This window comes from Myzus persicae, unplaced genomic scaffold, assembly GCF_001856785.1.
Source record: "Myzus persicae strain clone G006 unplaced genomic scaffold, MPER_G0061.0, whole genome shotgun sequence".
Lineage (NCBI taxonomy): Eukaryota > Metazoa > Arthropoda > Insecta > Hemiptera > Aphididae > Myzus > Myzus persicae.
Window position 1 is genome coordinate 1,152,893 of NW_019104044.1, and position 26,307 is coordinate 1,179,199.

A 26,307-nucleotide genomic window follows, 5' to 3' on the forward strand; every position below is an offset into this window, starting at 1 on the left:
TAAAGACTGCATTGTTTAGGAACGGTTCCGCGTGGAAGCCGACGTGGCCGTTAACAGAGCCAACATGTTGACAAGGCTTTGGAAGTACGCTGGTCCCGAAGTCATGGACTCGGAATATCTTCTGCATGCCGGAGTGATTTCCATGGTGGAGTTCGACGATGACATATTCGCGGCGGGAAATTGTTATGATCAGCACCAGTACAAGCACTACCAGCTGTTCTGCCCGTACGCGTACCGGCTGCCCAAGGGCGAGGGCATATTGGCCAAGGACCTGGCCGTCGAGTACAAGTACTTGACCAACACAAGTGAATGGTTTTTCATCGCCCGAAAGACCGCTGAATCGGTCATAAAGCGCAACAATCAGTATAAACATGGTAAGCGTTATACTGACGTTTTAAGTCGTTGGTTGTTTTGGTTCATAAACCATACATTTATTATTAAAGAATTGTACATGAAAATACACGCAGAACGTACCGTAAGATGAAGTGTATAGAACCAGTGGAGTATATTTTAATGGGAGGGCCGGAGGGGCTCCCTTAAATAGGAGGATCTTCCACCCCAATTATTTTAGAAGTTGGGCTTTGGTTTCATATATTATGTATATTTCACAGTTTATCGTATCTATAATAAGACAACAGTCCAGACGTTTATCATAAAAGTATAGAATTTAAAAAGTGAGCAAGTATACCTAGGTAACCACTGTTGATAATGAATCTAGGACGCCCCCGCCCTCGGAAGGGTCAAATCCCACCCCCCAGACAAATAGACCTTTCTACTTTTGACTCACCAAACTACAAACATAATTCAATTCTACCAGAAACCTCCTCCAAAGTTCATGATTTGGTTATTTAAAAATATCACATGGTATCGTGTAAAATCAATACATTCAGCACTCCACTTAGAATCTACAAAATATTAGGCACCACCAAAGAAAAATTTTAATAAATTGATCCCCCCCCCATGTTTTAACCAATAACGAGAAGAAAAAGCAGTGGACAATTCATGGTACCCACATTCGTAAGACCACATATAGGACGTTGGTTGTTTTTCATCATTTGATTGACAAGTCGCGTGTGACTTATTAATCATTATTCTGGAGACGACACACACTTTACATAATATTACATATGACGTATAAATATTAAATACGTTATGTCGATTTTATTCTTTCCAATTTAATTTATTAGTATGCTTATATTTAACCCATGTGGCTGTGTTACAATGGATGCTAAACTTGGGCCCCAACTCCACTGGGTCAGTAAAGTCCTATTTTCCTAGAATTATTGAAGACCCACACTTTCTACACACATATAGATGTTTGATGACCTTTGCATAATACTGTTGAATCCGCGAGTTCAAAATAAACCTTTTCTGGATTGAAAACACGAAGTAGGTGACTATGTATTATATTTGGTACACTGAATGAGTTAATGGTATTAGACAAATTAAAGAGTTTATGAACAATAATACCTAACAACTAATGCAACTAAATATGAGAATTATTTAACTAAAAGAAACAAACTAGTTCTGTGAATAATTTACCAGAGTACTTACGTTAAGCTACACGTATTTAAAATATAAACAAATATTATACCCACATTCAAATGAAGTGGTTTAGTTGTTATTTAGATAATTTTACGTTTTAAAGGTTAGATAAATTATATTATTTTAAATTATTACATAAAATATATATTTTCAAAATTATAACTTCGTTCGAAGTTTACGTGTACTTTGTAATGTTGCCATTTTTTTGTTAGAAATGGAGAGCTCCATTATGGTAACTTTATAATAAACTAATAAAGTAAAAGGTAAAAATTACAACTGTTTTATAGTTGGAAGTCGATACTGATTTTTAGATTTCCTCATTAGGTACTTTATTACAAATGAAAGATAAAATAAATTCCAAATTCTTTGGTATCGGAGCAATAACAATAAGTCAAATATTAAGATGGAAAATATTATAAGTATTGTCATTGTGATTTTTAAAAACATCGATAATATTGTTTTGAAATAATAATATAATAAAAACAGCTAATAAACGATAAATATAAAATTACATAAGGTATAAGGTATAATACGTTATAATTTATAACTAAAAAACTATTCGCTTGAAGTTCAACTTTGATGTAACTATGTATTGAAATTCAACAAAACTATATACTTCATAATGCGATGACATTTTTTTTTTTAAAGAAAATTATTGATTAGTGTTTACCTTAAAAGTAATCTGCATTACTTGGAAACAGCATACTTAACACAATTAGAGTAAAATCAAAATGGTAATATAAAAACATGGATTATAAAACAAATTCAATTAACTGTTTTTTCTTAAGTACTTATGCAGTATGCTTAGTATACTAAGCCATTGTATACTGGCCATGTGAAAAAAAACAATCATTCCCAAATTAAACTTAATACATATTATATGAAACAAAACATAAATAAAGCATTGCAGGTACTGTAGGTAAGTACAATTCAATAAGGATAAATAAATAGAATCATGAAAACTTTACTTTTACATTTGTACTTAAAATAAACATATTAATTTTTTTTTTTTTTTGAGCATTTCAAATTTCGATAAATATCACTAAACAGTAAATACGTGTTTTGTATTTCTTTGGAATAAAAATAAAAATAAGACATTTTCAACGTGGCTTTAATGTGCAGTCCAACGGAACAAATATTTGTATTGTTTGATTCGACTCTTAATTTGACTATAAACCATGAAATTAAATCGTAGGAATAATCTGCGAAGGTCTAGGGTAATCGGAAACTACCGGAATTCAGATAATAAATCAACAGCTTCCCGGAACTACAATCATTTTGAATAATAACCATTAAACCACACAATACCTACACCCTAATAAATAGTAGCTGGTATTGATAACTGGTAGGGTTTTAAATATACAGGTATGTTTAGGTGCGATAATATTATACACTTCTTGTTATCTGATAATAATAGTGGGCATGTGTACGGACGAACAGATCCCAAAATTGTTTGGCCATAAAAAACAGAAACATTGCATTATCGTGTATCGATATAAATCCAATGTATTATTTAGTAAACCCGACCAAAACAACATGAGATAATAGGTATTAAGCATTTAAACAAATTACAAGTGCGCAGTCGGCTTCGGCTTAGACTATTTTTAATCCACGAGGGAGATGTTTTTTTTTTTTCGTTAAGAGTACAATTTTTACAACGAAATTCAATTTTCAATTTTTTATTTACGGTAAAAATCGCCTTTAAAGTTTGCAATAGCTAAAATGGTTTTGAATGACGCTAATTTCGATAGTCAAATTAAAACTGTACCAATTTATCAAAAGAAATTTATTCTTTCACGTTAAAATACACTATCGTTCATCATTCTATCGAGTATCAACGGGGATATAAAATATTATTAGTCGGAATAGTTATCATAAATAGAGCGTAAATAAGCAAAATTTATTTTTTATCCAAATGGTTTCCAGATGACAAGTAGTTGGTAGAAATATACCAACTTTTATAAAAATAAAATTAGAATGAAAAATACAATTATACCGATTCACAAGACACACATTTTTGAATATTACCTACTTTATTTTTATTTCTTAATCGTTTAGTGGGTTTCTAAATAACAATAATGCTTAAGAAGATCATGATATTTAAGTTATTTCTTTTGTAAGTTCATCAAGACAATAGAAATAAATAACTACTCCTCCAATTATAAATTACAATAAAAAAAACCGTCCTGAGTCCATAATTTATTATCAATCTGTTAAATTGAAAACTTACTTTATATTTTATAAACATATATTTTGTCTGTTTTTTATGTATGTAATATACTTTTCTTATTCTTAATACATTAAGTAATAATTTGTTACAAATAATAGAATGTTAAGACTCCTCCTTACTATACTGTATTCTAAGTAAATTGTATAGTCAACTCCTAATACATACAGCTATTAGCCTTGTCGTCGTTGTTTTAGTAGTAATTTTGTAAATGATTGCTCATAGTAGTAAACCGCAAAGTAGTAGCACGAAGGGATCTCTCACGCACTCACACACACCTGTCAGGTTACAACTTTGTTAAAATATGTTTATTTTTCTCTCAAATAGACAACTCTAAATCCAGCAATACGTCACAATGATTACATAGATTTCCATTTTGAGAAAATATTCTAATTTTCCACCACATGTAGGAAGGCTGAAGGATAAATCAAGGCTCATTTAGTATAATTGTATTTAGTTAACTAAATCATTAAGTTTGAAATTTCGCAAATTGTTGAAAATGATAACAAATTAAAAACATGCATTGCAATCTAAACTACGAAAATTCTGAATGTGGTTTTATCGTTCTCTTGTGATAATTGTCGATACTTATCGTTGAAATTGGACTGTATTTGACAGAAAAATGAGCATTTATGAGGCCCTTAAGCATTTTAATATAAAACAAATACGTAATTTCAAAGATTTTGAAAAAATATAAAACACATGTAATACTGTGTCCTAAAAGTAATAATATTCAACTGTAATCAACTTAAATTTTAATAAAACAACGTTTAAGTTATTAGGTAATATTTTAAAAACATGAGCATATTTTACTATAGTAAGTTGAATACAGATGTGAAAAGTATGAAATTAATACTGTTTTTAAATGTTAAGTGGAATACACCCTTTGTACGTGAAATAAAATACAACAACAATTATAATTTATCGAATTATACAAAACCTATACCTCAGTGATAGTTAATTAGACATACTCAATTGGCAACATTCACAAACATCTTGTATAATACAATTTGTTTGTTAATCATTGCAATCAGCAAGTTTCTTTGAACCATTGCCCATTATGCGCATGCCATTACACAGCAGACGGAAGTATTTTAACAATGTCATTAGTATAATTATTTTGATGTAAAATAATCGGTATGAAATAATGTTTTATTTAATTAGTACATTATTTATACAAGCAATTAAGCAGTAACAGGTGACACGCCTCGCACTGTAAAATATTTCTGTGGTGACAGCGAAGTTACAGGTAAATATTCGCTTAGGTTGCTTTAAATATTCTTTTTTACGTAAATCATATTTATTTATTTATGCCGTTTTCTTATGACTTTATATTTAACCGTAATATATGATTGGAATAGTAAATAAAGTTATAAAATAATAACAAAATGTAATATCTAAGGCAATTATTTTATTATTATTTAACTTACATATAGTTTATTTTTTAAGTTATATTGGTATATTTTAAATGTACTTGAATTTTTAATATAAATCATAGATACACGGATGTTTAGCACTTTACGGTACTTTCCAACATAATTACTTAGAAAATAACGGTGATGTAAAATACACTAATTAATTTTTAATAAATGGTATATAACAGGAGCCAATTTCGTGGGCAGGCGTGAGCCTGATACCCTCAATCCCGAAGGACTCAGTCATCTATCCTCGCAAGCCCTAGTGGCTCTTGCTGTGTCTGTTGTCCCCTCAGATCTAGATCGTTGTACTTCAGTGACCGAATTCGTTGTCAGAATACTGATCGCGTTACTTGCCACTAGTAATTTTCGACATCATCAGCTATGTTTTCCCCAAATCCTTCCTTCTTCTTTCCTCTATGTCAACATCACTTTTCTTGCAAATGAAGCAATAGTGGACCAGTTTCTCTTAAAACGTCCACTGATCAAAACCACGTTGCTCGGTCGGTAGCTCGGCACTTAAAATTCCGCACATGTTTTCTGCCTCCAGTAATCCCATACAAAATAGTTTGAAAAATCTTGTTTGGCGTCGTCAGGTAAGGTTCCCCATTGTAGGGATTTATATAGGGAATTTCCCCCTCCCCTCTCCCAGACATATTATTTCTCAAATTTTTATAGGGAAGTTTACATAAACATTTAACTAATAATTGCCTGTTTTGGAGAAAAAGTGACTGTACGAAAAGACATTTGAATTTTGTTATTTTCACTAGGAATCGGTTTATTTTTCTTTAAATAAAAATAAAATTACATCAATAAAGCTTATAAGATAAGAAAACTATTAGAATTATGAAAAATAAACCCAAGGTCAGTGGTATAATCCATCCATAAATAGAACGGCGTACGTGACAAAATCAGTGAGTACCAATATTGGTGAGGACAACCCTATAAAAATACTCTGGCAGTCAACTTTTTAATACTTTTTATATTCATATTTTATTTATTACATTAAGATTATACTGATATTGAGAGAAAAGTTTTAAATTAAGAATAAAGTGTACATTGTGATTGTATTAGTGCGGTAAAAAATTNTTTATCTGGATCCGTGCCTGCTTCATAGGCCCATCTCTTTAATACAAGATCTCTGGAAGTAAGCTCCAGAGCAACCTTTCCCAGTGAGAACCTTGATTATATAGAACGTTATTTCCTCATAACAGTGCCCGATTCAAATCATGATGTTTTTGATCAGTAAGAAAATCTATCGTCCTGCACAGCTGACTCCCACTCGCGTTTCAAGATATCGAGTTCGAGTGGGTTCACTGTTGCCTATCCCTTGCTGGTACTCTCGCTGATGACAGCCCACATCTGGGCTAGGTGCATGGGTGAAATTCTTGATTTTATGGCTGCCAAAACGTAGGAAACCGTTCTATTGCAACCGGCAACTCTAATCATAGAGTACTTTTGGTCTCCGTACTGCGGCCATTCCCTGTATGAGTATTACGACCTCCAATTTATAATCGGTTTATCCAGTAGCCCAAATGATATCTTGATATCCTAAAAAAGTTTAGTTTAAGATCATATTTTGTTTTTGATAATAATATGATGTACAACAGATATTAACTTTACCTAGTTTTATTCAAAGTTCAACCATAAATTCTCAGTATAATGTAACTAATATCCAATGCTGTCAATGTTGTATGAGAATAAAAAATAAATAAAAATATTTTAAACGATTATGTACGGTTACTAGGATTTGTAAAATATGAAAAAAACTATGACTAAAAGTACTTTTTAGTTTTTAAATTTCCACAAATTAATTCAAAATAAATCACATAACATATTTAGTAGGTGTAGGTATTAATATCCACATAATTAATATGGTTTAGTATTATAGTCCAGTAATTATTTCATTTTTGAACATGTTTTTGATTCTATATTTCGTATACATATTCCCTTTTAATATAAAAATTCTATTTTTGAATATTCATTACTCAGATACGATAACTTACATTTTTAGACTACATAATCCACCTCATGCTTGTTGACAAAAATAATGTTAAGTATAGGAAGAATATGAATTAAAAATATAATGTGAATTCATACCTACTACTGTTTTTATTTCAGAATCTCGCTTACTTACGGTCTAATGACTTTTGATTGATAGTGTTTACAATGCTGTTTTTTTGGTTTTTCAACTTACTAATTGTATTTTTCATTTTTCAGAAGGCTTTAATCTTAGCATCAACTCCGTGGTATTTTTTTTAACACTGCAGTACTTAATGGTGTTTATTATTTTCTTATATAAACGATATTATATGTTCTTTTTAGACCACAAAAACATAATACACATGAATAAACACAATTAGGTATTCAAATGCAAGGTATCATCTTTTAAATAAAAAAATATATGTAAACACAATACACAATGGTTAGGTAGTTCATATTTAATTACATTATATTTACACAATTTTATTTCTGCATAATTTTTAAATGTCTATAATAGGTACCATGTTAGTAAATTGGTGGTTAATTATAATTGACCTGCTTAAATATAATTAAGTGAAAATGAAAAAAAAATGGCAACAGTTAGGTTTGTAATTAATGAATACAATATTTCGAATTTAATTTATGGAGTAAATTGTGATTTATTAACAACTAGTCGTGAGTAATTATTAGCAAAATAGAATGCATTCGATATTTTAAAGTTTTTAAAAGTTTCAAATTATAGAGTAAATTTACTAATTGATGTTGAATAACTGTTGGTGATTTAACAATTTAGTGTTTGTTTTAAAAACCAAGAAGACAATAATTGCTATTATTAATTGGGCACACTCATTCTGTTGCAATACTTATTTTAAAAATCACTTTTTGTTGCTTCATAATATACCAACCTGTTCTCCCGTTGGCCACTTCACGAAATCGAATGCCTCTAGAATTCATCGTTCTGTGAACAACATAATAAAGTAAATTGTGCAAGGTAAATGTTTATCTTACTACTTTCTTTGCACATCGTTGGACAACACACGAATAACGGAATCAAATAGTACTGGGTGATTTTCACATAATGTTTAATCTGGTGTAACTAATATTGATACTACAAGCAGTAGGTATTTCTAAGAATGAGCATGGTTTTAATCATGACTTATGGTATACAAACATAAGTTTGCATAACAGTATAAATACCTACCTATATAATAAGATGGCTGTTAAAAATCAGTTTGCAAACAATTTATTTTCATTACGTATTTTTATGTTACTTGATAAAAAGTATACCAGAGATTCGTAACTTAAACTTATATACATTATGGTTATGAAATCAAAATGTATTAAACCATAAAAGTTTCAATTTGTTATGCTTTATGAATTATGATTACGCTGATTCGGGAGATTTCATTCAATGTTCATTAATTTCTAACTTAACAATTAATCACAATATTAATTAGGCACTCAATTAATATTTCAGAGATTTTTTTCAGAATGAATCATACTCTGTTGTTTTAATGATTAATCTGAGCAAATTGGTAGTCGAGAGCAAATTTAATAATATGGCTGTTTGAGTGTTGGACTGATACTTGGAAGTTCTTAAATTGGTCTCCAAACATCATACTATGCCACCACTGTCTACTGACTATATGATTACATTTATGCGTGATAAAATCATTTCTAATTTTAATTTAAACCTATACAAATTAATTCGTGTTTTTCCAAATTCAAATTTTCATTAGTTACAAGAAGATTTTTTTTATTTGAGTTAATGCTTCGACTTCTGATGTCATAAGCCTGAATAGTTTCGTAGATTTAATACTGTGTGGGAGGGTACAGTTGGTTTAGAACACGTGTATCTGTGGCGAGATTTTTTCACTAAAACCCCTAGTAACACCGGCCGCTTGCACTCAGTACAAGTTTTGTGACTGAGAACGACTACCAGACCACACTAGTCCACCCAAAAAATTGTTTTGTTATTATTGGAATAATTGTTATTTAAAAAATACACTTTACCTACTTTGGTTTTTATTCAATATTTCTTGTTGAGTTTTGAATTTATATTTTCAATTCCGATGAACGGAACGATGAAAAATAACAAGTAATCAGGATATATTGTAACGAGGGATTGAAAATTACATTCCCATTTATGAATCATACGAAAAAAACATTCAAACCCTTTGCAGTCTATAATCAATTATGTTTTTTTTCGTATTGTTAAATTAAATTTTAAAAAAATGGAAATTACTTCATAAAATTAACTATTTATAACAATTTAAACGTCATTGAATAATTTATTAACCTAATAACCACGAAAAACTAATATTTTAATTTACTTAAATGTATTTTATTTTCTCAGTTACTACATTTTTTTATTTTGGTAACTTGCAAGCTAAATAATAGTATAGCTATATACTTATTATATTTAGATCGTTTTTTTTTATAATATAGAGAAGTCTATACCTACCTATGTAACCTATATAATGTATATTAAACCGTAAAAAGTATATATAGATATCTTATAAATCGTTGTTATCAAAATGTTTACTTAGAAGTCTTTAAGAACGTTACCAAAAGAACCAATCGATTTTTAGGAACGTATAGTAAAAGACATAATAATACTATGTTTCTCATAAAATATAGTGACTTCCTTCCTTTTCACCGATCGCCACGTTATCTAGGAACTATTCAAAATGTCAACATTATCGTTTACTTACAATATTTATCACCTGTGTCTGCCATAATCTTAATCATTTAAAATGTAAAATGCGAACATAGATTTTTCACATAATATTAATTAAGTACAATATTAATGTTGAGACATACACTAAATACTTTGACATAATTAATCGATATTTATATTCATATTATGTAAATTGAAAGAGCTATTTGTATCATAATAGCCTATATATTATTATTTATTTTCATGTACCTATATATTATTATTTATTACACGATGTCCCAAATAAAATATTCAATTGATCATAATAGTAGGTAATAAAGATCAAATAATTGAACACAGAACCACCACACACTAAAAATTAAAAATTTCAATGCTCAGTTATAATATTATAAAGTTAAAAATAGAAAATGTATTTTAATATTTATTTTGAAATTAAATGTCAATACTTACTCTAAATCATAAAGTAAACTAATAATGTATTTTTAAATCTTACACATTTTAATTAGACTTTAAAAAATAACAAAAGAATGTTATTTTAAGTATTAAATACTTTTATTATACACTAAAATTAATAACTTATATAAGTTTTTACTTAATAATAATAATAATAATATATTTTTCCTTTAACTAAATATTCAACATTTTTTTCGAATCTGCAAAAATAATCTTTTTCATGATGAAAAAATAATTACACAAAAAAAATCTTTAATTTAGTGTATATTAATATATTATATTATTATCATCCGTGTTGAATTTTAACGAAAAATTTTCTTAAAAAAAACTTAAAAAAATAAATACTTGTAAACTACTAAAAACTAATGACTGTACATAATAATACAAAATATTATGCTGTACATTAAGTTAAAAAAATGTGAATTTAATTTAATTTAATTAATTAGTTGTTCATCGTCGGTTTTTTTGAATTAAATACATTGTTAAAAATGCATTTAAAATATAGTTTTATTATTAATAATAAATAATAACATATATCTAGATAGTTAAAACTTTATAATAATTATATTGTCATGATAGCAAACGAATAATAATTTCGTAAAAGAATCATGACAATTTCATCTATTTCTGGCTTTAATAATATTATAGTAGGTTAACTATAGAAAATAATAGAATAAATTCAATATAATATTATGACATTTTCATGAAAATCATTTAATTTTTAAATTTTGGAGGAAAGCAAAAACATCACATGCAGTGGAAAAACAAGATACAGAGTTTACTTCATCACAATCAGAATGATAACTGAACGAATTTATGTACAAGAATTATTATCTTTTTATAACGATCCCCGCCAAAAAGGGATTTACCAAGCCTCATTCATAATTTATTTTTGTATTGCATTAATATTGTAATCACCAATTGTACAGTGGAAAAAAAATGAAACAAAATAATATAAAATCATTAGATTGTTTATGGAAGCAATTATTCTTTCGACCAGATAGTATATTATATAGATGGGCACTCGAATTAAAATTTAATTTTGTCGCAATTGTATCCATAAAATTAAAAAAAAAAAAATACCAGGTGTTTGCCATCTATATAAGATTTAGCAACATCTGGCACAGTTTAACTGTATAGAGAACTATAGTTGCCTAATTAAATCTTTCTACGTTGCATTGTTTGTATTTGGTCTTCAAAACGATATTCATCATAAACTTAGTTTATGTTGGCGTTTAATTTCCGTTAAAGTGCCTACAGTCCACGTAATTATATTTCAATCTTACTTATACCTACTGACATCCGCCGTTAAATGTGAAACTTTTTTTTTTTTGTGATTGATTTCAATTTCAGCGTAAAGTTCTCTAAGCGCCACGTGGAGTGTTAGTGATCTGGTGTGATAACGATGCCAAAGTATATGCACACAGTAGGTAAATAGTAAATACCATCGGATCGTTCCTCCCCAAACTACCACACACACACACACACACACACACACACACACACACACACACACACACACACACACACACACAAACGAATACGTCACATGTTATGAGGTTGCACGTGACACGCATTCAGACGATACCGCTCGTCGAAGAGTACTTACGCCTGGGTACTGCAATATAATAATAATAATAATAATAATAATAATATTATTATTATTATGATTTGAACACGTCCTAAGAATAGCCAATATCCGTATCATGGTACAACTAAGGTGAACCCGACTCTCGGCATAGGGCGAAATTAAACAGATTCGGGAAGTTTATGAGTAAACTTTATCCGAAATTAAACATTGTGTACTATATGTATATGGGCCCCCTTTAACGCGAAAGTACCTCTCGTGGGCACTGCCTACAACACAACAACATTGTACACGGATAATAATAATATCTTATGATTCGCATTATATTATATGTTGTGCACGAATAATAAACGGCGTCGGGACGGAAATACAACCGCCGACATTTGTATAATACACACCTTTGACCCGGTGGTGAAACTTGTACAGTCCGACAATATAGGTGCATACGAAGTTATCGCAATCCATTGTAAACGGTCTTATTTTATTGAAACAACTGTATCGACCACCCTCGACCAACACGCAGTAATAATATAACCTTAGTCTGTAATAATAAGTCTGCGGATCTAATTTCGCGAAAAACAGAATATTGACACGGAGCTATTGAATAAGAAAATACCAAAAAAATTAGACGCACATTAGATTGCATCGAAAGAATATTCCAAGAGAATAACAAAATATTATTGGGTGAGCATAATACGATAGTTCGAAATCAAAATGTTCCTATATGGACGTCTTAAAATAATGCGATATCGTATTAAATCACACACTACATTGTAATCTGTATAATCAGTCATAAATTGTGTGAGCAATATATTAATATGTTTGGTTAAAATGCTATTGAAATATTAGAGGGACAGATTTTTTTATATTTATTTAAAATCCAAACATCAACCAATGCGTTCGAAGCATTATTTGTTTGTGTATATTTTACGATGCACATTCATCTGTATTCATTATAATAATTTTTACACATTTTTTTGATTTTCATTTGTTTATGAGGTATACTCGGTATATTGTGAGCATTTTCATTTTTTTAAATCTTTTAATTTGAAATTAATTACAAAACATAACATGTATACAGCAAATAAATTTAAATCTTGTAGTTTATATGAAATGTATCAAATATTCGCTTTAATTATTTAATGCTTGCTAATATTTTGACAACGTAAGTATAAATTGTCAAATAAACAGTTATTTACAGTCTCAAAGTTTGTACGAAAAAACTGTTTTAAATGCATTTTGTAAATCTACATTAGTCTTAGACAAATATTTTTATTTTTAATCGTAGTTTAGTTTTACAGTTTTATTTTTTTTCAAGATAAATTTAATATAAATTATTTATTGCTTTGCTTTTATTTCAAGTTGGTCTAATTGGACTCTTTCCAATATTAACTGAGGATATATTTCTATTTCGTTATGGTAGTAGCTAACTCGATTATAATCACTATAGTTAATTTACGTTTCTAAAAATATAATAAAAGTGACCAAAAGCTGAAGTAGTTAAGTATATTATATTAAATTAATACAATAGTGAGTTTATAAATATTATAACCATGATAAAGCTATTTTCTTATATTTTGGGGGAAACAATACAATTACCAATTAGAGCGTAGCATATTTTTCTATTTATTACCTAACCATTCAAACAATTGCGTTTATAATAAATTGTACAGTTTTGTATTTGTGGGGGAAAAAAAAAATAACAAAACTGCTGATTATCAAGTAGCGCCTGAAATTTAAAATCCCAATTTAAATAAATGATACAATTATTGAATATTTAGGGTTTGTTTTATTGTTACTGGGTCTTCAACGTATCTGTTATAAACACCTATATATTTTTTAAGTTATTGATTTATATTCAAATGTTATCATTATTTTTAAAATATTCAAAGTATCATTCAAAAACAATTAAATGTTCATTTAAGTGTTCATTATTTATTATGATTGGTATTTTAAGTATAAATAATGCAATCAACTGTTTCATTTGGCTAAAGCGAATAGTGATCGAATACAGTATAAGAGTTATTCAAAAATAAATTAATCCGATAAATTTATTGGAAATACCTTTAAAATTTCTATACGCATTTTTCTTTTGAGTAGTAAATAATATGATTCTGGCACGTCATTGATATTGTACATATTGTATAATATATTGCTATTAGACAAAACGCATTCAATTTTTTTTTATCTTTTTGAGTTACCATTTTAGAGTGAAATCATCAATTACGAAAATTACAAAGAATAATATTTTTGATGGTAGACATATCGGTTTATCTACATATTGTCTTAAAATAATTTAATATCCATTTAAATAACCTTATTTTTTTTTTGTTAAGTCGAGTAAAAAGTCAAATAATAATAAAATACAAAACTAACATCAAACCTTCATAAATATTATCCTGTATACTTGATGTTATTGTTGATTTTACTTTTACTATAAGATTTTTCAAAAATCGGATAAAAATAAAAATAACTGTTTGACGAGAATCCGTTTTATCCATGTTGGCTTGTTCTATAGCACGGGTCTGAAAGAGAAAACAAATATTCTGCTGACATCCTCTTAAATGCATTATGCTATATCATATATTTAACGATGGTGTTGTTTAATGTAATGCACTTCAATTAATATTACATAAAAATATAGAAGTTAGAATTTTTTTTTAGATTATTAAAAAAAAGACTGCTAAAAAAATTATTATATTAAGATATATTAATACTATGGGCAGTTAATCAATATTAAGCAACAATATTTTTTTATAATTTTTTTTTTTTTATTGCGATACAACATACTTTATTACATTTTAACGATTAAAATATAAAATATTACTTGGGATATACGTTGGTTATGATTAACTTATTTATTTAATCTATTTTAACCGTACTTTTATGTGCAAAGTGTACCAATAAGGTATGGAGTTTTTAAAATGTTTTTTTTTTTTAGATTGGGGAAATATGTTCATAATATATTCTGTAGGTTTTTCTGAGTACCTAAAATAATAAGCTAAACTAAAACAAACACGGTGGGTTAAAAGGTTACAAATATGCTGGTTTTTGATCATTTTAGATTTTTAGTTAGACATAGGAATTTTATGCAACAAAATATATTAGTTTAATGTAACTCCATGAATATGGATGAACAGTATATAGCATATTATGGCATCGTAATGATCTGCACTAGACAGTAATTTGGTTTTGCTTTTAACGTTACTGAGTTACCTCTCGTAGCTTTTATCGTGATAAATACCTATTTAGTTCAAATTTTTCCCAGCAAACATTTGATAAATGCAAAATATATTGCGCTTGAATAAAGTTTTACTGCAGAATGGAATCGAAATAAAATGCCATTACCCATCCCGGTATTATTGTGAATGAATTCATAATATCCAATCGACCTCAAATCGACCTCAAATCGATGATAATAAATAACTAATAACACTATTATTGTACACTAAACATCATATTGAACGCAGTAAAATGTAATGAAATAATCGTTACTGCATTCAAATATTTTTTCATGTTTCAATAAAAATATGTTTTCAGCAATCAACACATATACTTGGAATCAAACAAGTCATACAAAAAGTTTTCCTGACGACATCCTAGCCGTGTCGTACGAGGATGGCAAGTGGAGCAAACCATATTATGATTGTGGAGGCGGAAATATATGGATGCTCACATATACTGTACCGTTTTTTGCTTTCAAGGACGCCAAGTATTTTTTTAAGTAAGTAAATCACATATGAGTATATGAACATTTCAACATATTTTGCTCCTTTACTTTTAACAATACCACCAAAACGATTTATTTTATAATAAGTCTGCAAGAAATATAAAGTGATCCATTTTTGTGTCAACGTCCACACTTTGGTGGATTTATATTTTTTTTAAATATTATTTCATCATTGCAAAACACTATTTTCGAAATTAAAATTAAAGGTATATTTTATTATTCTACCAATACCATTTTTTAAGTATTTTTACTTTTTTGAATGACGACGTTCAATTTGGATTTTATATTCCAAAACAGAATATTATACGGAATACTTTGAATAATCAAACTTCGAAGTAGTTAAATTTAGTTTTAGCTTATAAGTTATAAGCATTTAACGTTATGATGAGTTGAGTTGTAGTAGACCAATGATTTTGAGGATATCCGTATCGCCCATCTAAGCTATAATCTACTTAGAACTAATTAACTACACTTTCCAATATCAATTGTGGTGTTTCAAAATACCCTTAAGAATATTTCGCTCTACAGTATGAGACTAAAAATGTAAAAAAAAGTAAAAACATAAAGATAACAAGTATAAAAAAATTGTAAAAATTGAATTTCGTAAAAAAAAAATATCTATATTAAAAACAGTAAAGACTTTTAGAAACAGTGGGTATACAGACACTAAAATATAGATAACCTTTTATACCTACTGTATGTGTTTTTTTTTTTTGCCAAACCTTGGCTCTTCATTACATTTTTTCACAAGGAATAATCTGGGAATATCGTTTATTGACACAATATGTTTCAACTTCGTCATTTTTGTCATCGAGCTCGAGTTATTCTCATTACGCGTATCACAAAAGGGTTGCGAATCCTTTTCCAGACAAACAAACCGATTATGGGCTTACTTGTCAGAAGTGTGTGCTTTAGCATTGCCCCGTTTTTAAGCTAGTATAAGTTAGGTTCTCTAAGGTTGGATGGAGAATGGATCCATCTGGATGTTAGTTTTACGTGACGCATGCTGAAGGCCGTATTACCCTTTTTGTGGATATCCATACAGTAATGATGAAAGCAACCAACACCTCGTTTGAACAATATACCATATTGAATTACTGCCCCATCATTTGAATGCCCACACGATTGCGATTTAATATAATTGCTTTTTAACTAACGAATTAGTGTTAGTGGTGCTTTCGACCGATTTCTTGTTTGTGTCCGAAACTCTTAATTGACTTCTACTCGTGTCGCGCTGAAGTATTTTACATTAAAAAACATACTCCAGTGGGGGGGTTTATACCGGATTACGGTACGTATGTCAGTAGGTATATTTTCTCCTGGATACTAGCCGAGTTTCGACGTAATGAGTATATCATTATCTTTACCATTATTGTAACATTCAATTATTCAGTGCAGTACCTAGTCATAATACATTATACGAATCTGAATTAAAAACGAATTAGATTGAATTGTATAGATCCAAATATTTGAGTGTTTAATAACCATACCTACTGGTGTAGAATATTGAATTTTTCATCGATATCGCAAATAATGGTATTATTGTTGATGTTTTAGTGTTTGCATAATAATAACATGATTCATACTAGTTCATTCAAACAATTTTTTTTTTATTATGACAGCGTCGTCTATGTTGTTTTGAACTTTTAAAGGCAATACATTTTTTTTTTTAGCATCATATCATAGTTATAATTCATATCGAACAATGTACTGCTACTGTATATTGTTAGCATGGAGATGGTTTTCAATATGTTGATTATATTTTATGGTGTCTTTTGTGGTTTTGAGTAAATATGAAAAGTTTATTCATGTAATTTGATTTTGAATGGACGGTTCTAAAATATAACCTTGTACCTTGCGAGAGTATTGCGTAAATAATCTGAATATGAGTATAACATAATATACTTGTCTATATTCTAAAAATTGAAACTATAAGGGAAACTTTAACTCCAACATTTTATTATTTAGTCCAGAAAAACACACGTTTACATAATTTTCAAACTATGAGACTAAAAAGTTGAATATTTTTGTTAAAAATAATGGTTTATGTTATGCGTAATTATACAAAACCGCATACGTTACGGCCGAGGTCAGTTTGAAAGTTAACTAGTGCTTATATATTTTTTTTTAAATTCTAAGGCATTGTGTTATATTTATAAGTGTAGGACTAATATAATTATCAATAGAACCATTTGGATAAAAAACAATTTACTGGTTTGAATACTATACTTAATGATTTTACTCAATATTAGTGTAGCATAATATATCCAAACTACACATATTAATTCTCATAAGAATGGTTTATATTGTATCCTTTATTTTGTTATGCACTATAATTCCAGTTGTATATTATGCATTTTAATTTTTATAACTAGTTACCTTTATATTAAAATTAATTAACTACCTAGAAAGTTTAAATCCTATAATACAGGTTTTACATTAAGTGTTTAACCTCTTTGATTAATTCATGTATTTAATCAGTTAATCTTTTTATGAAATTACTGGCTTAAAAATATAAAATCATGTAAAATTGTATACATCTGTTTAGTTGTAGTAAGATAAAATTACTGAAATAGAAATATTACTTGAGAAGAACTCTGTCAAAAATGCAATCTTATTTTTAAATAATAACTTCGAATAACTGAATTTTCCTGTGAATTCAGGGAACAGAAAAATAATTTTTGCCAGGTAAATGTATTATGAGGCGAAAATTGGTAACAGTTATATTGCCTAAGGGTTATTCAGTATAACACGTTATTATGATATGAAGAAATTTCATCCCAATTACTTGCTAATTAAAAAAAAAAATGCACACATAATAAAACGTTGACATAAAATCATTATCAGGTCAGTTCATTTCTACTTCGCTTCCACACAAACGTTTTTCTTACGTTTCGACCTATGTTATTTTAATTGCATAATATGAAGTAAAAATCAAGGGAATTTATAGAAAACTATATGATAAATTCTTCTTACCAAGACCCTTAAATAGGACTTGCATGATAATAAGTCCCTCATTATTCAAAAACTCTATTCAAAATCATTGAAATCCAGAGGACCGAATTCGAGTATTGTTTTTTGCAATATTTAACGCTTTGGTTTTTAATTTAAAGTTAAAATGACAATCAGAAATACAGGTATTTTAATAGATTTAAAATTAATTCATACGTTAGTTTTTATTATTCCTCATAGTTTTTATCGTTTAAATTTTAAAAATAAAATCTTCTTCACTTTTACTATGAAATAAATACAAATAAAAGTGAATAATTTAAATTATTTTATCTTAAAAACTGAGAGAAATATGTCAGGTTTATAGATGAACTTTACCTATGTAAGCAAAACTGTTTCGGATAAATGTAATAGTACTGAGCTCAAAGTAGTATGTCCAACGCATCCCTTTGTAAGAAATTCGAGTTGTTAATAGGACTGTTTTATATAGCGATTAATACAGTGCCAAATATTGCTGATTATGCGTTAATATTTAGTAAAAAAAAATTGCAATTAGGTACAATAATTTTTGCACGTGAGGGAAGAGGGCTGGGAGTAACAGGCAAGACAAGAAAACTGAGTTTCCCCATAAAATGATTATTTTAATTGCTTACGAAACACTCTGTATCATGGAGTACATACGTAATACTATAGCACAGCAGACGTTGAATAGACATTTTTTATTATTGACAAAAGGATATTAATTATCTTATGTAGTCATAATATGTTTCATGATATGTTTTGTGTGGAGTTGAAGTAGGGTTTGTGTGGCAAAGAAATAATAAAATTTAAGGCACTCATCAGTGTCACCCTGGAACTTATTAAGTATGATTTTTCAAAAATTAATTCCTATTGGTGATGTATTTTTAGTCTTATATGTGCATGGTACATTGGGAAGTTAAACAGAGGATAATTATGTCGTTTAAGAAGTGGACTACTATGATGGTTTAAATTAGTATGAAATGTATTGTAATATTATTCAAGTAATTTATTCGTTGCGATAAGTTTCAGGTCTTTAAAAAGATTGTGTTGGTGGAATACCAAAGAGAGGATATTTTATCGCAAGCAGATAGGTTGAAAACCTTGAAGCGTTTTAGAATAAGAGGGCTTTCCAGAACCCAATAACTACATGCCACATGTCTATACTGGTCTAATTATTGATTTGAACCTATGTGGCAAATTTATTGGTTAGAAAGAGTTTGGGTTTACTGGGTTTCAACTTTACAGGGAGGTTTGAGTAGGTGGAGTCCAGAGTCTAGGCGTCTACGTAGAGTTAGATCAAGGTATTTAATTTAACTTGCCCTTGTAATTGTCCGATTGTTTAACGTAAGGACTAAAGAAGGTAGATTTTTCATATTATATTCGTGATTCAGAATACGGAATTATGGTTTTGGCAAGATACGTATCAAACGTTGATAAAAATCAAAATTTATAGCAAAGCAAAGATGGTTCACAGTGAAAATTTAATTATTTCAATTCAAAAGGATTTACATTAAAATATGTATTTTCAGCCATACAATTTCATACAACGAAATCTTTGACTGTTGCGTGGAAAGTAGGTTGGGCATATTATAATTTAATCAACTTTTTTTTCTTAGTAAATCTAATACTAATTAACTATCATAGAAGTTATGAGCGTTCATTTTGCACGATTACGTTTTGAATCAATACTTTTTTCTGTATTTATTTTTACACATGTAATGACATCATTTTTACAATAAGACATTCTACACACAGTGTATATTGTATTATGTATGCAGTACGGTTTTTAACAAAAATCGTAGAAATTAATAACATATTAAATCGCATAATATTATTTCTTAAATAATCGCCCTTGCTCCTTCCTTACAACATCCGGTACATTATTTGAAAAATGTGTAGGTACTCGCGAAGCACACCTATTTATATTATGGCTATATTTATATCTGTATATAGTATACAGTCCAAATTCTAATTTTTATATTTTTTCCCAAATGACAAAACATATGGACTTGACATTTTGAATAGTGGTTCCGCCGATGCTCTCCGTAATATGGGCAATAAGATGGTATTTGAAAAAAATAGCATTTAAAATATGGGCTGACAAGGGGATTTTGTTTCAGCAAAACTGAAATCTAATATTTTTTTGTTCATATATTATATAATATAATACCATATGTACGTACCTATATGTAGGTGTATGGTCGCAATGTAAAATGTTGAGCTGAATTATGGGTTAGGGTTTCAAAGTGTGTTTCGCTTCTTTTTTTTTTTTGAAAAGCACCTATTAATAATTATATATTATAAGTGTATATTATGTTATAATTTATAATCGACAATGTTTAAATAGTATAATATAGTCGTAAAGACGTAATATATGTTATCTTGGTTAGTGGTTAGTAATTATATTATTATACTTTTTTGGATGTTAAATTATTATGATTTACCTAAATGGCTGTGTATCATGCAGTCATATAGAATGGCACGGCTCTCTTGAGCTGTCAGAAACACAGGGGTGGGGGTGATAATCTGTGAGTATAGTATTTTGGAGTTCTGCTGAACGTCTGTGTCTGTTGTAAATTGTACGCCACTATGCTTGTTTATACAAAAATGCTGTTCATCGAGACCGTGGTCCGATAGATCCATCATGTGTGTGCGTGTGTGTGTGTGTGTGTGTGTGTGTGTGTGTGTATGTGGTGTTGGGAGCTAGTGACTTTTCTTGCCACGGTACGGCAGTGAGGCTATTAATAATAATTACTATTCTCGGCCAACCGTTGAAGTGTTCGCCGGGCGCCCTTAACGTATTTCACCTCCGAACACGAATCAGCCACACTCGAACGGCTACAACCCACCGAAAAACGGACGCGCTTCATATCACAATTACTATATCATATACCTATTACTACCTACATAATAGTACGCATTAATATAATATATTTTCGATTTGCAGCACTGTGCGTGGTATTTTATACCTAGCAGCGTGGAGGTTTCACTTGAACAATGCTCTCAAAAAACCCTGACTAATTATTTGTGAATTTCGGCCGAAAAAAAATTGAACGAAATTTCGGAGAGGCGAACTCAATAATTTACTCGACAAATGTTCGGAAGCAATTCTATTTAAAAAAAAAAACCCCCTAACGTAACCTGTAACTTACCCAGGTTGGGGAGGCACTTTTTATATGCCACGCCATCACTATACTTACTGCTTGTAAACTTCCCCGGTGTGGTGTCACGGTCCGCCCGCGTTCCGCGTCATAGGTCGTTTATTATTTTTCTACGAAAACTACTGTGCATAATATAATTTTGTTTTTTGTTTTGATTCTCTAGTGGTGGAAAAAATCGAGAGGAAATAATCAAGACACTCGAATGTTTGGATTTAATATAATCGTATTGTCATGAAAACAATCATCTTTTATTAACCTTTAAAATACCACTGCACCTGATAGTTGTTGAGATCCGATACATTCGTGGATTTTCTTTCTGGGCTTGTATTTTCTCTATGGATGTGCTCGGGCCCTGATGTTATGTTCCTGCGCAGCTGTTGATAGAATGAAAATATGATTGGGAAATTATTGCGTACTATGATATAAATGTAGCGACGTATTATTTTTCAAATGATAAAAACAATGCAAAAACTTATATTAGTAGTTTTTTTATTTAAAAAGTATGATAAGACACTGAGGTCGTTCATAATTTCCGGTTGATTTGAGAATAATAATTATGGTATACAAATTGTTAAATAAACTGTAAAATTCGATTGGCATTTCTCACTGTGGCCGTCTTCTTTATTAGCACACATATATCGCTTTGATGTTTCCATTAAATGATTGGCTAATTTCGAGTTAGAATATGATCCAGCAAGATTTCTTATGTTTAGGCCCGTCGGAGATTGTTATTACAATGCCTTTTTACGTTTTAAATAATTTAGGAGTCAGTTATTTATTTACATTTAATCATTGCTAACTTAATGTAATAAAAAAATATCTTATTTAATCAATCAAAAATTCATTACAAAATTAGGAAAAATTTCAAACTGTTATCAAATTATTGTATTGTAAAATATACGCCATTTTTATGTAAAATATTTGGAATTTATCAATTCTGATACACTCAAATTATTTGAGTTTCAATCAATTTTGAACTTATACACAGTATATCCTTTTTGTTATCTTTATGCATTATGAACGTTCGTTGGGTGGTACATTATAAACCCAACGTAATATGACAGTAAGTTCACAGAAAATAAAAATATATTATGCATTAGTAAAAAACGAATTTAATTCTTCGTATCATACTATAAATTGAAAAATGTGAAGGTATTATGAGTGGTAACCTAAAACATTTTGCTTCTTTATAAAATATTTCCAGTCAATTGTTATACCTACCTCAGGAATGTTATTTTTTAATATAGAATCTATATATACTTAAATTCTCGGATATTGTTATTGCCTGCTAATTTTGCTAAGTAGACAACTCCAAATAGTTATTTTACGCACAAATTCTGATGAAAGAGCATCTGAAAAAAAACTAAATATTTTCTCTCGCATTAAATATTATATAGATAATTTAAATTTATAAATGTTGTGCATTAATATTTTTAAATACATTCAAATGGGTAAATTTTATTTTTATATCAATATTTGGAAAATATTATTATATGTATTGCTAATTATTTTCTTTCTATTATATGTTATACATTAAATAAAATAAGTCAAAGCAACTAATTTATTAAAACAGATTACGACAAACTGAACAAACTCAATTAGATAGTAAACAAGTTAAAATATTATTATTAATTAAGTCATAAGGAACGAAGCAATGACTTAACACAACTGAAAAAAAGCTTTTGATTGTGTATGAATTATTACTAAAAACTTATAAAGTTCTGTTTTAAGTGGAAAATGTACATAAGTTTTTTTTAAGAGGTAGGATTCAACGAGTTAAACTCGATGATCTTTCCTGTGAAACGCTCGATATATCTTGCGAAGCACCCCAAAGTACTTGTGTAGGTCACCCATTATCTAATCATAATTTGTATTAATAATATTCTAAAAACAATATCAAAATTATGCAAATACTAAATGACAAAGCTTTAATGATGATACAGCCATATTATCTGAATAAGGCTGGACATCAAATAGATTTTAAATATCAATACAAATCATTGAAAATTATAAAAGAAATCAAGTGATATCAAAATACATATATTTTTTAATGATATTTAAAATTTACCTTTATCGAAATGATGAAATTAATGATTAAACTAAAATAATTTTATTTTTTTTTTTTTTATTACATACTATTAGTATGATACTAATCGATTTAAAATTTAAAAATAATTTGAATTTAAATTTTGAATTCAACGATAGTCGATAGTTCCATAACATTGTATATATATATTAAAATATGTAATAACAAATAACTAATATTTCATTTTTATAGGCCTGTTAAATATAGCAGTACGGACGATGATAGTTTTTTCTCAATTAGAAATCAACAAAATCACAAAAAAAATTCAAATTTGATATTTCAAATCGAAAAAAAGACAAATGATATCCAAAATCGTATTATAGTACCTACATCAATATTGTGCGATAGTTTAAAAAAACACACAATTTTTATATCAAAGTATTATTTTAGATTTAAATCGAGAAAAACAGATATCAGTAAGGAAAATTTAAATTAAAATCAAACATTTTCATTTTGGTTTCATGCCCTGGAATAAACTATATAAAGTGGTATATACCTACGTATGAATAATAATCGTGCGTTTGTTACTACTAGTCGGAAATCTCGAAAACCACAAATGCTATGTAAGTCATATTCACATATTACTATATTAGGTTCAGTGGGTGCTCCCATTGTCGCTGTAAAATGCATTTTAAAACTATAATTATTAAATCTACCTACGCAAATTAGCACCATTTCGATGTACAACGAAATTAATGTGAACGATTTAAAGTGTATTTATAATTTATCCGCTCTAGTTCAATTGTATAAACATTTAATTCCATTCTTACGTCATTAGCACAACACCAGATATAAACTTAATGGTACGTTACCCATGATATTATAGGTTTACCCATTTGTACAAGAGTATTTAGTTAAAAAGTATATGCAATGAATTCGTATGGCACATTTAATATTAAAAATGTAAACCGTTTTCCAAAGTTGAATGGTATTATTTGACAAGTATTATGAAACACATTAAAATTATATTTAAAAAATGTATCTTTTGTGTAATTTTCTAAACACACACTATTTTTGTCTTCAATACTGTTTAATAAATGCAATAATTGTGTCTATAACACAGTATAAAGGTACCTACATTTTTTTTTTTTGTATAAAATATAAAGTTGTGCGATAACAACAACAATTCAAGCACGTGATTTAGTTTAAAAAGTACCTACACTTCAATATTGATCACTTTATCTCTTTGTAAAGTAGACTGAAAAAAATTGTAAAAAAGGTTTTATTTTGAGGAATCAAAAATCATAATTATACGATAAATTATTACAATAAACAGAAAGAAAAATGTTATGTTTTTACGGAATATTGTTGTAATTTAGTGCAAGTAATTTTACACTTTTCATTAAAATATTTTTACAATTTAATAATTTTTTTTAAGTAACACAATTATTTGAAGTAAGATACATAATGAATGTAATGAAACTTAAAAGTTGTTCAATATTATAAAATCATCGTAACTAATTACACTTCACATTGTTAATTGATTTAAATACAAATAAATTCCTACTTCAATAACTCTTATGAAATTACAATGTTTGTAGTTTATAAGCTTCTGTAGGAACAGATTAAAATGTTTACAATAATAATTGTTGCATTTGAAATAATATCATTGTTTTACATTTTTAATTAGTAAAATATACAATACATTAACAATACAATATGAACATTGTACCAATATAGTTTAATAACTTCTACAGTTTTTCATCCACAATTGTGTTGGAACATACATAGGTACGTTTTCAGTTGTAATGCACTTTTGAGCTCCATCACTTTTTTAACGAGCTTCATCATAACATTTGTCACTATCCATCTGGCACTATAACTTTCTATAGTAAAAACTAAAAATATAAATTTCCTTTCTTATAAATGATAAATTTAAAGGGTATATTTTAAATGCATTGTACAGAAAACGAATTGTATAGTTATTTTTAAATCAGTTAGTCTAATGACAAAAATATCGCCATGATGATTTGTGATGATACAGTTAAGATCTGATACAATTATTAGATTGTGTTCAAATTTTATCTCTAAGAAGTGAATTCAATCATTTTTTTTTTTATTAAAAATGTCATTGTCTGTCGAGAATGATATCAGAATCACGTGCCAGAGAGTTTCATACTTTTTACCTTCCATTCAAAGATTTCCTAACTATGGCATTCCATTTGTGCGATTATATTATATTCCAAGTTAAATAATAATATTCTAGAATATAATGTGTTTTGTTTCGTTACAGGGGGACCAGCGGAATCGATATCGACTTGAGGAGAGTGGATATCGACCAATGTAGTTTACCCGAAGGCAGTACGAAGCTGAACATTTTTGCCTCTTCAAATAAATGTAAAATGGACACGACTCAAGTAAGATTTTATAATATTATAACAATATTATCATATTATTAAGCACCATGCATGATGGCTATATTATTAACTTTTTAACGCATTTCAATATCATAACATACACATTATCCAG

The 26,307-nt window shown here is 28.6% G+C and overlaps 1 protein-coding gene across 3 annotated transcripts in view; it reads left to right on the plus strand.

The window, feature by feature from the left end:
* The window catches only part of LOC111037943 (probable G-protein coupled receptor CG31760), a 171,107-nt gene that overhangs the window by 118,701 nt on the left and 26,099 nt on the right, over positions 1-26,307 (plus strand). For all 3 annotated transcript variants that reach the window (XM_022320812.1, XM_022320813.1, XM_022320814.1), the window contains 3 exons: positions 20-374; positions 15,432-15,615; positions 26,072-26,195. In XM_022320812.1, the coding sequence (XP_022176504.1) occupies positions 20-374; positions 15,432-15,615; positions 26,072-26,195 (663 nt within the window). The remainder of the gene's footprint in view (positions 1-19; positions 375-15,431; positions 15,616-26,071; positions 26,196-26,307) is intronic.